Below are 13109 nucleotides of genomic sequence, written 5' to 3' on the forward strand. Positions count from 1 at the left end.
GTATCAGCTGGTATTCGAAGTGAAGTATGTGGATTTATCACAGGAAGCTCACACATCCCTCATGAGTTACAATCAGGCTTAAACAGGAGACGAAATGAAAACATTACCTTTGCCTCCACTTTCACAGGAGCTGGGGAGGAAGAGTTTCCAGAAAGCTGATCCAGGAAATCAGGGTTGTGTCCTCGGTCCCAGTATGGTTGTGTGAGTGTGTGTGCATGTACATGTGCACGAGTGTGTGTGTCCCTGGACACTGCCCCAGTCTTGTTGGAGGGAGGCCGAAGGGCAGCTGAGGTTGGACCATCACATCTGCACTGACCGGGAACAGCCTTGGGTTCAGTTGGAAGAGTGTGGAGTTCATCCTAAGGATGGCATGGACCATGGATGGACTCTGGGCAGGGAAGGGACAGATGCTGAGGGGAAGTTGCAGAGATGGGTGTGTGTGTGTGGTAAAGTGGAGAAGGGGGTGGCTCTGGAACTCAGAAGCCCAGAAAAGGTGGTGGATGCAGTTGCATGGGTCAGCTGTGTCCAGGTGTGCACTCAGACTGGGCTGTAGGGTGGACAGGACAGGGGCGATGGAGGCTGAGTGCTTTCTTCCAGGTGGTTGGCTGTGAGGTGTCAGAGACAGGGATTTAGGACAGCCTCCCTCTTCCCAAGGCTTGGCTGCCTGGAGATACCAAAAGTATAGTCCCCAGAGAAGCCATGAAGAAGGTTGATGGGATGGAATGGGCTAGGGTTGTGAGTATTCCTCTGTTCCTATGGGAAGGCAGGATCCTCCTTCTGACCCGCAGATCAGCTCTCTGTTCTCACAAGCAGTGCCCTGCCTGACATACCCCCTCCTATGGGTAGGAGGACCTCTGACTCTACCATCTCAAGACAAACCATCTTGTTTAATCTTCCTCCTCAGGCAGATGTTGATGCTGGACATAGCTCTGCACTCAACTGTACAGATGCTCCGGGGTTCAGAGGAGAGAGTTCCTCACCAGAGCTCCCCCTTGATGACAGTGATGCATATTGGAAAGTGGACCAGGAGAGGAAGTAGTCTGCAGATCATCTCCAGTCAGCAATGGTGGTGCCACATTTTGCGTGTAAAGTGTATATTTAATGAAGAGTGTTAAGGTCTCTTCCTGGTTGTACAGTACCTGATTTCTCCACCATTTAAAAATTAAAAAATATTTATTTAGGGATTCCTGGGTGGCTCAGCTGGTGAAAAGTCTGTCTTTGGCTCAGGTCATGATCCCAGGTCCTAAGATCCAGCCCCACATCTAGCTTCTTGCTCAGAGGGGAGTCTACTTCTCCCTCTGCCTCTGCTGCAGTTCGTGCCCATGCTCTCTCCTCCTCTCTCAATGATAAATAATATCTTTAAAAACCTTATTTATGGGATCCCTGGGTGGCGCAGCGGTTTGGCGCCTGCCTTTGGCCCAGGGCGCGATCCTGGAGACCCGGGATCAAATCCCACGTCAGGCTCCCGGTGCATGGAGCCTGCTTCTCCCTCTGCCTGTGTCTCTGCCTCTCTCTCTCTCTCTCTCTGTGACTATCATAAATAAATAAAAATTAAAAAAAAGTGTAAAAAAATGAAAACCTTATTTATTTGTTTATAAATTTTTCAAGAAGGCTCCTTGCCTAAAGGGGCTCAAACCTAGACCCAAGATCAAGAGTCTCATGCCCCACCAACTGAGCCAACTGAGTCTCATGCCCCACCAACTCAAAACCCCCTACCTGTTCAAGCAGTTTTTGTCTCTTGCGTTATAAACCTATGCTTTAGGTGGGTGCACTTTGAGAAGTCTTATGCTTTCCTGCAGATGAAACCCTTTGGTCATGCACACCACTCTGTTCCTTCGATTATATTGTTTGCTGTGAGATATACCTCTTCTGATATTCATGTGACTGCTCAAGCTCTCCTATGTCCCCCACTGTAGAGTTAGTGTTTTCTCGTCCTGCACTCCATCCTTTGGATGGAGTATTTTCACTGCCCTTCATTATGGTGGAGCTTATGTTCCTCTCTGATGTCCATCCTGTTCCTTGATTTTATAAGTAAACTGGACGTAGTTGGCTGACAGTTGAGACCCCTGTCAATGAGATGCATCATATGTGTTCTCATCCTGTTTTGTACATCTCCATCACCTGGACAGTATTCCAGAAATAGTCTCCAGGGTAGTTAGAGATTCATGATGCAAAGCCTCGTCACACCCAGAATGTCAATCAAAGACAGTGCATGATTTGTGGAAGCTAACTAAGCAGACAGCTGAATGAGACTCAGATATTTCAGCAGGTTCCCAATGCATGAGCAACATAAGCTTACTATTTCATGCCCCAATTTTGTGAATAATTAACTGATAGAGCAAGGACAAGATTCAGATTGGAATAAATCTGGACTGGTTACCCACGCTCATTCAGGATGAACCCTGAATGCCTGACTCAGAAGGGAGGACCATCTCATGAGAAATAAATGGAGATCCTTGGAGGATTTTCCAAAGCCGTGGCAGAAAGTCAGCAATGACCATGAGGACATACTCTCTGGGGACAGTGCAGTGTATGTTGTGTGGATCTGCTCTGCTATATAGATCTTAGGTTATTTTGCAGGTTAGGGTTTATGTTAGTGTTTTCAGACAAGAGCCCCTGAGTGAACACCCCAGTTTTTTTTAAGTGATATGGAGATAACAGACTCTGCTCATCATTGTGTAATTTGAACAGTGCTGGTCCCAGGGTAGAAAGAAGTCCCTCTTTACATAGGATCCACATCTAGATTGAGAAGACATGTCTGGTGAGGAGAGTTTTCTTAAGGATGATAACCAACCCCAGAGGTTTTAACTTTCTGCTTCTGTGCTGCTGAAACTGGCCCTCCTATTTGGATCAGGCAGTCTCAAAGGAGTGTTGCCAGAATGGAAATACAGGCAAATCCTCACTGGAAAAGAGTGGGGAGGCCAGAAGGGGGAGCTCCCACACTCTACCCTCCAGGGCAAGAATGGCCAGTCACAGACCCCACAGAAGAATCCACAGCACAGGAGCCTCTGTTACAGGCCCCAACAGAGAATGCCCCAAGAGCTCAACAGCAGGTGGAAGGAGCATTTGCACTCCACTGGGGAATTCCTTTCAATATTCCTGTCCTGGGGCAGCCTGGGTGGCTCAGTGGTTAAGCGTCGCTTTTGGCCCAGGGCGTGATCCTGGAGACCCGGGATTGAGTCCCATGTGGGGCTCCCTGCATGGAGCCTGCTTCTCCCTCTGCCTGTATCTCTGCCTCTCTCTCTATCTCTGTTTCTCATGAATTAATAAATAAATAAAATCTTTAAAAAAATTCCTATCCTGTAGGTGGTCTGCTCCATGGATTCCTCTGTAGATAGCTTCTGACATCATTCTAGTTCCTCATTCACAATGATTCAAATACCAATGTTGACTTGTAGTTTTTTCTTATGTGTGTAGTCACTGATTTACCTTTTAAAGGATTGTGCTCTTGCAAAATATATGAAAGGGAAGGAGAGTTGGCTGTAAGTTGTGCACACCTGTGTCTTAGCCTGCTCCCCCCACCAACAGAGAATGCAAAGACCCACGCACAGGGTTGCCTCCCAGGCCAGCCAACACTGCAGTGCCCAGGGCAGCACATATGCATTTAATGTCTCATGGTGTGGCCTGAGTTCAACCCCACTGTGGTTCTGAGCACAAAGCAGGAAAGCAGAGAAATGTGGTAAGAAAATATGACTCTTCTCCTGGCCCCTGATGGTGGGCTTCTTCCTACCTAAGAGCCCCCTTTATGGAGTTCTCTTTTATTCTTGCAACAGTGCCCACTCATCTAGTTGTGAGTGGACCTCAATGCCAACGTATGACGTATTTGCTATGGTGGTTCAGGAGCAACTTCTGTGGCTACCTCAAGTCAGGTAAGACCCAGGCTTGCTCCATTCTACTGGAGTCCCATCTCACTAAAGTGTATGGGGAATGGACATAGGTTATAGGCAGATGTGGGTTCTTTTCAGGAAGAACTGTCCTTAGGAGTCACCAAAGGAGAGTCCTTGAGAGTATTGTCTGTGTTCCAGATGGTGGTTTCCACCTTGATCAAAATCTTGCAACATTGCCTTATACCACCAACTGGATTACCTGGGATTTTTCCCTTCTTTGCCTTACAGAGTCAAACTTAATTCTGCCTCCTTAAATAATAAACATCTGTTCTTAAACTCTGTATGGACCCGAATAACCTTACACACATGTTTCTTCAGATTCCTTTACATTTATTCAATGTCATGATTGAAAATTGATCTGTATTACCTTTTGTAGTTCCAATTTGTGGATTTTTACTGCCATACCATATCCACTGCATACATATGCTACAGATACTCATTCTTTGTGATTGTGATTTCTGTGGTTTGTTTCTAAAATGACCAGCATCCCTGTCAGTATTCTCACCAGTATATTATTGTTCATAGACACACATTGCGATATGGAATTCATAGCTGTGGGCCCCAGCTGCCTGTCTCTCCCTTTTAGCTGATGATTGTTTTCTACTCCCCAGATTGGCTGAAGCCATTTCTAGGACTCCCAGAAATGTAATGGGGCTCTGACTACACAATAAGAGCATCTGCAGCTGCTTTTTGTCGTTAATTTTCTCTTTTGTCTGCACAGTGGATGTACCAGGATTGGGCATCACAGATTTCCTGACACTGTGGCATAACACTGAGGTAGAAGTGACCACAACCTTGAAAATAGAAGGACATAAATAAACACATTGGTGGGTGTTATCAGCAGGTGTACTGTAGTTGGTTCTTATTCTCTTGGGGAGACCACCCCAATCATCACCTCCTAACTCTGCATTCAGTGAATTCACACAGCCATCTAAAGTGGGCTATGAAGGGGTAGTTTCACGAAAAATCAGGAAGTACAACAGGATTTTTGAACAAATGGTAATTTCTTGAAGCCTGTTTACAAACTCAGCATCTGGCTCTCACTTCAAACACCAGTGTGTTCATTCCCAGTGATGATATTTCTGGAGAATTGATATGATTTATCATGTGCTGAACCAGGAATGTCTTGAGAGGTCCAGATAGTGTTTTACAGAATGGTTTTCGATATATCTGCTCCAAATGGGACTTGGGAGGAGGGGCAAGATGGCAGAAGAGTAGGGTCCCCGAGTCACCTGTCCCCATCAAATTACCTAGAAAACCTTCAAATCATCCTGAAAATCTACGAATTCGGCCTGAGATTTAAAGAGAGAACAGCTGGAATGCTACAGTGAGAAGAGTTCACGCTTCTATCAAGTAGGAAGACGGGGTGGGGGGTGGGGAAGAAATAAAGAAACAAACGGCCTCCAAGGGGGAGGGGGCCCCCGCGAGGAGCCGAGCTAAGGCCCCGGCGAGTGCCCCCAGGACAGGAAAGCTCCCTCCCGGAGAAGCAGGAGCTGCACCAACCTTCCCAGGCGGAAAGGCTCTCGCTGGGAGTTAGAGCAGGACCCCAGAACGGGCGGGGATGCCCTCAGGCTCCCTGGGACACTAACAGACACCTGCGCCCCGGGGAGAGTGCGCCGAGCTCCCTAAGGGCTGCAGCGCGCACGGCGGGACCTGGAGCAGCTCCGACGGGCTCAGGCGGCGGCTCCGCGGAGGGGGCTGCGGGGCGGGAGCGCGAATCCAACAGCGCAGGCCCCGGAGCACAGGGCACCGGGACACAGCCCAGGATCCGGCCTCCCCCGGGACAAGCAGAGGCCGGGAGGGCCCAGGACAGCAAGGACGCTCCTGCCCGGAGCTGAGCAGATCAGCGGCCCCGCCCCGGAGCCTCCAGGCCCTGCAGATGGAGAGTTCCATAGTTACTGCAGTTACTGCGGGAGCTGAATCCTGGGCTCTAGAGCTGGCCGCTGCCACTGTGGTTGTTCCTCCTGGGGCCTCATGGGGTAAACAACCCCCACTGAGCCCTGCACCAGGCAGGGGGCAGAGCAGCTCCCCCAAGTGCAAATGGGACTTGGTGCTCTACCATTTATTTAGTTATTTAAAACAGAATCTGTGTTCTGAGCCGAAGAGCGCACACACCAGGGAATGCGGTAAATAAAATAGAGAAAGTTATATTTCATGAAAGTGGAGCAGAGCATGAAGTGGACCCAGAGATATCCTGGAGGATGTAGTCTCATGTCATAGGTTGAGGAAAGATGGAAGCCAGTCCAGAAAAAGTCAAGGAAATGCCAGGAAGGAGAAATGCTGGGGAGTGAAATGACTACAGTTTATTTGCATATGAGGCACTACAGCACCAATCCAGACTTTTTCTGCACCCAAACCATGTTTATACACAGAATATTCTCAGCAGACTGTTTCTCTAGCTTATGCCCAGATTTTCTTCCAGAACTTCTTGATATCCTCAATGTCATTTCCAATGTTCTACCTCACTGAACAGTCGGTCTTGTCTCACTTACAGTTATGTCCTGGCTGCACCTTGGGGTCTTCTCTGACTATGCTGAGCTTGAAAGAGCAGCACCCCAAGAACCATCAGGACCAAGGCGGACATGCCGAACCGGATGAGATTCTGCACCGTATAATCTTGGCTGTTTGAGGCTAGAGGTTGTGGACAAGGAAGTTGTGGTGGTTAGGGAAGACTGCAAGTACCCTGGGATCCCTGCATGTCCATCCTCTTGCATTTATTGCACCATGTGACCCTGTGAGCCCATTGCCCCACACAGAAATCCTCATCACTCATCCATTTGTGAGTCTGACTTGTGATGTGATGATCTGATGGTATCAGCTAGTCCTGAGAGTCAGAAATAGAGCTTGTGGTTGAGGAGACAGGAAGGCTGAAGAGTCCCTTCTCTCATGTCCAGGGAGTCCCTGAAACTAGCTAATGCCATCTCAATCCCTTTAGTCAGTAACTCCAGCTTCTCACCATCCATCTAATTAGGAGGGGGAAAGGATCATCAGAGGCTACATTTCGTCCTTGGAATGAGGATCCTGGAGGATGGAGGGGTTGGGTCTATCTTTCCATTCCTGCACATCACCCAACCAACTCCTTCTGGTCCCTGGCTTGTGATTATATATTTCCACTTCACTTTCCATCTTCAACTAACTATTACATTCAGAGGAGGTAAAAGGTACCAAGAGAGAGGAATTTCCTGAAACTTCTTCCAGAGAAGTCAGGGACATCAAATTTCAGGTCTGAATTAGTCTTTTAACTCCGGGATAATTCAGAATTTAACAGGGAGAACAAAGTCTCAGATCTGAAGAGAATTTTGTCAATGTCTTAATCAAGAATGGATGATCAACTTAGCTGCAGGTATGACTTACAGAGATTCCCCAGCCTCCTAACCTGGAAATGGGAGGCACCCTTTCCTCTGGCTCTACATATCTGGGTCCTGTTTCCACAGGTGCCATTGTAGTCTTCCTTTCTAGATATCAGCACCAAGGACAGAGACAGAGGCCACACCTCTGTGCACCTTGATTTGGCTCCTTCACGCTTTTTCTTTTTATAAAAAAAATCTCATTTTATTTTATATTTTATTCATCCATTCATGAGAGACACACACACACACACAGGGAGAGAGAGAGGCAGAGGGAGAAGTAGTCTCCATGCAGGGAGCCTTATGTGGGACTCAATCCCTGGTCTTCAGGATCAGACCCTGGGCTGAAGGCAGCGCTAAACCGCTGAGCCACCTGGGCTGCCCTCCTTCATGCTTTTCCTCTCCCACTGACAACCAGTGGATCCCCCATGAGCTCAGTGCTGCTGCAGATGTGATGCCCCCCCCTTCAAGCGCCCTCTCCTGGCCCCAGGTCCTGTGGAACCACTGCACTGTAAACATTTAAAGTGCAGAGAATCAGCAAAGTTCAGCCTAGGCCTGGGAAAGCTGTGTTTCCTGCAGGCTAAGAAGACTCTAGCCCAGCAGACATGAAGATTGTCCATGGGGTGAGGGCCTGCAGTCTCCAAATGCTGCTTGGAACAAGAAGCAGGCTGTGGGGCTGTGGTGGCTCTCTCTGTTCTCCTCACCCCACCGTACCTCCTCACAGTTCCTTTATAGTCTTCAGTCTCCTCCCCACACTCGCCTGGCTCTGCCTCTTTTCCTCTGGTGTAGGTAAGACATGAACATGGCATGGACTCTTTTTTTATTCTTGATAAGAAGGATCATCCAGTGGTTGGGCTCTTTAATTCCCTCTTCCATCCCAGCCCAGATCTCTGCAAGGACAGGCCAATGACCCGAGCATCTTGGCCCTCAAAGGACAAATGAGTGGACCTCTCACCTGAGACAAGGAGCTCCAGGGAGTCACTGGGACTTGACAACAGATAGGGGGAGGAGTTGTGTGAGCTGTAGCACCTGTAGGTCCCCTGGTGGTCTGAGGTCACAGGATTCAGGGTGAAGTTGACCTCATACAGTGTAGCTGTATCCTGCAGATGAAGGTGCTGGGGAGGAGCAAGGGACCCCTCCTTGGACAGGTGGAAGGTATTGAACCAGATCTCAGAGCGACACTGCAGGGTCACATTCTCTCCCCAGGATACTGAAGGCCCAGGCTGGGCTGAGAGGGATGGTTTTGGGTATATTCCTGGGGAAAAGGAAGGTCGTGATGTGTAGAGGCCTGCCTCTCCACATACGCCCTTGACCCAGCTGGGGGACCACCTTCGTCTCTCCAGAGACTCTGTGTGGGACCCCTCTCAGCTCCTCTTGTCTCTCTGAGTGGATGTCCTTCATCTCCATGACCCTCACCGGCCATTTTTCAGCCCCTGTCCCTAGAACATGGCCCCATCTGAGCCTGTGCTCCTGACCCTCTCCCCGGACCCCATCACCCAGGGGTGACAGTGGCCCCTGAGCCTTCAGCAGACAGGACATGGGGCAGGGGACTCCTCACCTGTGATCAGGATGTCCAGAGGGGCACTGGGTGCTGACCACGTGGAGGAGAGGTTGTGTCCACTGTAGCACCTGTACCGGCCCCCGTGGGTGCGGCTCACAGGGTCCAGGGGGAAGTCGGGGCTGGGTTGACCATCCAGATGTTGGGCCGGTCTGAGCTCCTCATCCTTGGTCAGAGCGAATCTATCAAAGCCAGCTTCTGAGCGACACTGCAGGGTCAGCTTGTCTCCAGACTGTACCAATGAGCCTGGCTGAGCTGAGAGGGAGGGCTCCCGGTAGGCACCTGCATGGAAGGGCACAGTGGCACTGAGGGGACCCAGACCCCGCATTGGGCCCAAGGCCTACATGAAGCTACCGTGGGTCCCTCCCAAAGCCTCCAACCTGTAGTTCTGGCCCTAGGAGGCCAGTGTCACCCACCCTGCATCACTCCCAGGGCTCCATTGGGCATATGGCTTAGGTCAGTCATATGGGCCCAGGAGAAAGATGGGGTGCAGCAGGGGCTGCCTCACCTGTGACCTGAAGGTGCAGGGGTTCACTGGGGTGTGACCATGAATACGGGTACGACTGTTCAGAAATGTAGCATCTGTAGGTCCCCCCATGGGAGGTGTTCACTGGGCCCACAGGGAAGAGTGCCCGGTACCTCTCACGAAGGATCGTCAATTCCAGGTGTTGGGGCACATCAGCTCCCTGCTCCTTCAGCAGATGGAATGAGTACCATGGGTAACGTGAACTACAGGAGAGGGACATGTTCACTCCTGAGGCCACCACAGGGCCTGGGTTAGCTGAGAGGGTGGGTGCCCCAAATAGTCCTGAGAGAGAAGGAGGGAGCTATGTTACAGCGGGCAGTCAACCCATGTACTCCATGTACTCTGTGCTGTGAGCAAGGGGTCCCCTGAGACCACATTCCATTCTCTTCAGCCTGGAAGAGGGGCCCCAGAGGTCGGGTCAGCACCTGCCCTTACCTGTCACCACCAGGGTCAGGAAGTCACTCCGCTGTGACCAGCTCTTCCTGCTCTGATATGCACACTGGTATCGCCCTGCCTCATGTGTGCTCACGAGTTCAATGGAGTAACTGGCTTTGGTTTTGGAATCCTGGGAGATCTCCATGGACAAATATCCAGAGACCCTCTCTTTATACAGATAGTAGGCATCAGCCTGCAGAGACGTTTGACACCAGAGGGTCACAGGGCTCCCCTTGGTGGCCATGAGGCCTGGGTCAGCCCAGATAGAGGGCTTGGGGAGGGTCCCTGGAAAGGAATCAGATGCATAGTTGCAAAGGTGCCATTCACGCCTTTTTCCCCCCCTTCCACCCCAAGGCCCCTCCCACACTGGTCATCATCATCCCTGATGCTCTGCCTCTAGCTGTCCTGGGGTTATGGGCAGAAGCAGGATGTTTGGGGAGGACTCACCTGCCTGCGCCTGGTCCCATGGTCCCCAACACAGCCCTGGAAGAGAGTGCCTGTGAATGGGTCCCTCCACCCACACGTAGTTGCTCCAGGCCTGGGTGGGTCCCTGGGCACTGGGGTCACATTTGGGGCTCAGGACACTCCTCCCCCAGAACTTCTGCCCCCCCTGGCAGATCTTCCCTGACCTGGGGTCTCTCAGGAACCAGGACCTGGGGCAGGGAGAAGACAACCCCATCCCTTCTCTCTTCCAGAGATCTTACCCAGGCAAAGAAGGGCAGTGAAGTTCAGGGTTCTGGCGCTGCCTTCCATGGTCCCCAGAGGTTCAGACAGCTTATAAAGTCCCCAGAGCCTGCAGGATGGACAGATGCATGGGGTGTAACATGGACCAGGCCCTTTTTCAGTCACAGGGCCCTCATGACCAGCCTCACAGGAAGGGGAACAGCCCACTGAGGGTCTTGCTCTTCTCTCCCTGAAGGGTGGCCCAACAGTAGCAGGCCTTGGAGCCTTGCAGACCAGATGTGAGTTTCCCCAGACCCCACTCCCTTTGCGTCTTCCTCATGGAGTCCACGTCCAGAGAGTGGCCATCGTACCAGGTCCAGGCTGGGGAGGTAGGGCAGGGTCTGGGAGCCAGTCCAATGTCAGTTCCAGTTCTGCCCCTGCCTATCACAGAATCTGTATGACCCGGGTGAAACACTTCCTTTTTCTGAGTTTCTGTAAATGCAAATTTTCTTCCTTCCTTCCATGAGGCTGGTGATCAAGCAGTGTTTAGCGAGCAGTGACCACATCTAGTCATGACCCCACGCACTGGAGATTCATTGTTGAGATGACAGACTCTTTCCCTGAACTCCTGGGGGCTGTGATTAGTGACAACAGACAATACGAACGATTGACAATGGGAAACTGGCCATTGGTTTGGTAAGCTGTAGAGAAGGAGAGAAAGCAAAGACAGAGTGTCTCAGACACAAGTAGACATCTAGCAAGCTTAGTCACAGGATTGTGGGGACCCTCTGGGGTAAAGAGTCCAAGACAAGATGGGGCGAGCATAAGAGTGTTGAGGGGTGGTGTCTTTGGGCTGGCTGGTGAAGTCTCCCAGAACTGTGTCCTCAGGGAGAGGGGGACATGCTGGTGTTCCTGGATTTTACCTTCAGGAAGCAGGAAAATTGTCAGGAAGGTCATATGTGAGCAGATTACTGCATTGAGGAGCTGACCACTTTGGAGCACAGGTTCTGTAGGAGGAAGGTGTGTACACTCTGCAGTGATCAATCTCTTATTTCCAAATGAAATCTTAACGCTCTGACTTTAATCTGATGAGTATGTGATGAGGTGGTTGGCCCCTAAGTGGTGCTTCTGGGTTCTTTTGAGACATTCACATAATCCCTGTAACACAAATACTATCACAGTTGGTGGGAAGAGCCAGTGAGAGGATTCTGTAGTTTTCATGGCCTGAGAGGTTTGAAAGGAGTCTGCTCTGTTCAGACTGGCTCTGTGAGATACATAGTTTGTATGTGTGTCTGGGGAGGGGAGGGTGTGAACTGGGATGATTTTGCTTTTGGGGAGGAGCAGGCCCTGCTGGGCTGGAGAAATTAGTTCAGTTGGGTCGTCAGCACGTGGATGGGCAGGTGTAGATATTGGGAGTAATTAGAGGGAGGTGGAGAAAGGTGGGCAGGTTTTGTGCAGGGAGAAGCAGTGACAGGTAGCGTTGGAGCCATGAGAGTAATCAGGTCTCAGGAACTGAGTTCCTGCAGGAGGGTCAAGGGATGAGGCTGATGTGATGGCTCCAAAAGGATGTCTCCAGTCTTCCACTGAGCCTGACTGTGGTGATGGTCGCATTCATGGAACGAGGGCTCCTGGGCAGAACTGTGTGGAGTCGTCATCGTGTGTCATGTAGAAGGGTGTGAGGCACAGAGAGCTCTCTCATGCCCTGCCTTGGTTGACCAGAGGAGCCAGTGGGGCTATCCAGGATGAGAGACCCCCAGAGACGGATGGGAAATATGTTACAGACTGTTAACTGTCTCCCAGAGAGAACTACCATCTCTGACCTCTGAGCCTGGGTTTGTGGTTTGTTTCTCTCACACACTTCCTCTCTCTGACTCTCTGTTTCTGTGACTGCAGCACCTTCTCTCCAGAAAAACCTGAGTCATTCCTGCCTCCTCTCTGCCTCTTGTCCCACAGCCATTAGCTCTTCTTGATTCTGTTTCCATGCTTTGTGCAAAGCACTAGCAGGAAGCAGTTAATGCTTGTTTATCCATCATCGTTGGTGGACCTTGATTGTTGCCGCCTTTTGTTTCTTGTTAGTTGTTCTGTGAACATACTTGCTTAAGTGTCTGCTTGATTTCCTGGGTGCAATTCTTTACCTTGTTTTTCATTGTGATAAGAGCACTTAACATGAGATCTACCCTCTTTACAGACTCTGTGTCAGGACTGTATGTTTTGCTGTAGGCACCTAGTTGTATGTGATTCTCTAGAATTGTCTATCTTGCAGAACTACAACTTACTCCTAGCAGTGGGATATCTTGGTTATGCAGTCATTCTCGCTTTAAGTTTTTAGGATCTGTCAAACCCCTTTCCAAAGGGGAGCTGGGGGATCCCTGGGTGGCGCAGCGGTTTGGGGGCCTGCCTTTGGCCCAGGGCGCGATCCTGGAGACCTGGGATCGAGTCCCACGTCGGGCTCCCGGTGCATGGAGCCTGCTTCTCCCTCTGCCTGTGTCTCTGCCTCTCTCTCTCTCTCGCTCTCTGTGTGACTATCATAAATGAATTAAAAAAAAATTAAGACAAAAACAAAAACAAAAACAAAAAAACAAAGGGGAGCTGGTTCTGCCCCATGACCTCGACACGATTCCCTCTCCATGGGGTCCAAGCAAAGACCAGATCCTTGAGTATGACGTAGGTACCAATCAAGTGTAATTCTAAAG

General features: G+C 50.4%; 1 protein-coding gene across 1 annotated transcript; it reads right to left on the reverse strand.

Moving 5' to 3' along the window:
* Positions 1–6237: 6237 nt before the first annotated feature.
* LOC121484312 (leukocyte immunoglobulin-like receptor subfamily A member 6) lies at positions 6238–10848 on the reverse strand. The gene is made up of 8 exons (XM_041743367.1): positions 10788–10848; positions 10458–10546; positions 10201–10236; positions 9754–10038; positions 9301–9600; positions 8793–9074; positions 8190–8489; positions 6238–6518 (listed from the first exon to the last, which is right to left on the reverse strand). The coding sequence occupies exons 2-8, from the start codon at positions 10504–10506 to the stop codon at positions 6382–6384; spliced, it is 1389 nt and encodes a 462-aa protein (XP_041599301.1). The 5' UTR covers positions 10507–10546; positions 10788–10848; the 3' UTR covers positions 6238–6381.
* Positions 10849–13109: the final 2261 nt, after the last annotated feature.

The sequence above is a fragment of the Vulpes lagopus genome, chromosome 2 (assembly GCF_018345385.1).
Source record: "Vulpes lagopus strain Blue_001 chromosome 2, ASM1834538v1, whole genome shotgun sequence".
NCBI classification, from domain to species: Eukaryota; Metazoa; Chordata; class Mammalia; order Carnivora; family Canidae; genus Vulpes; species Vulpes lagopus.

Excerpts from the sequence above, each read along its gene's own strand:
- LOC121484312 (XM_041743367.1), bottom strand. The coding sequence starts at position 10,506 with ATGGAAGGCAGCGCCAGAACCCTGAACTTCACTGCCCTTCTTTGCCTG. Across the intron at positions 10,237-10,457 it reads CACTGCCCTTCTTTGCCTGG|GGCTGTGTTGGGGACCATGG; the intron begins GTAAGATCTCTG and ends ACTCTCTTCCAG. Across the intron at positions 9,601-9,753 it reads CCTGACCCTGGTGGTGACAG|GACTATTTGGGGCACCCACC; the intron begins GTAAGGGCAGGT and ends CTTCTCTCTCAG.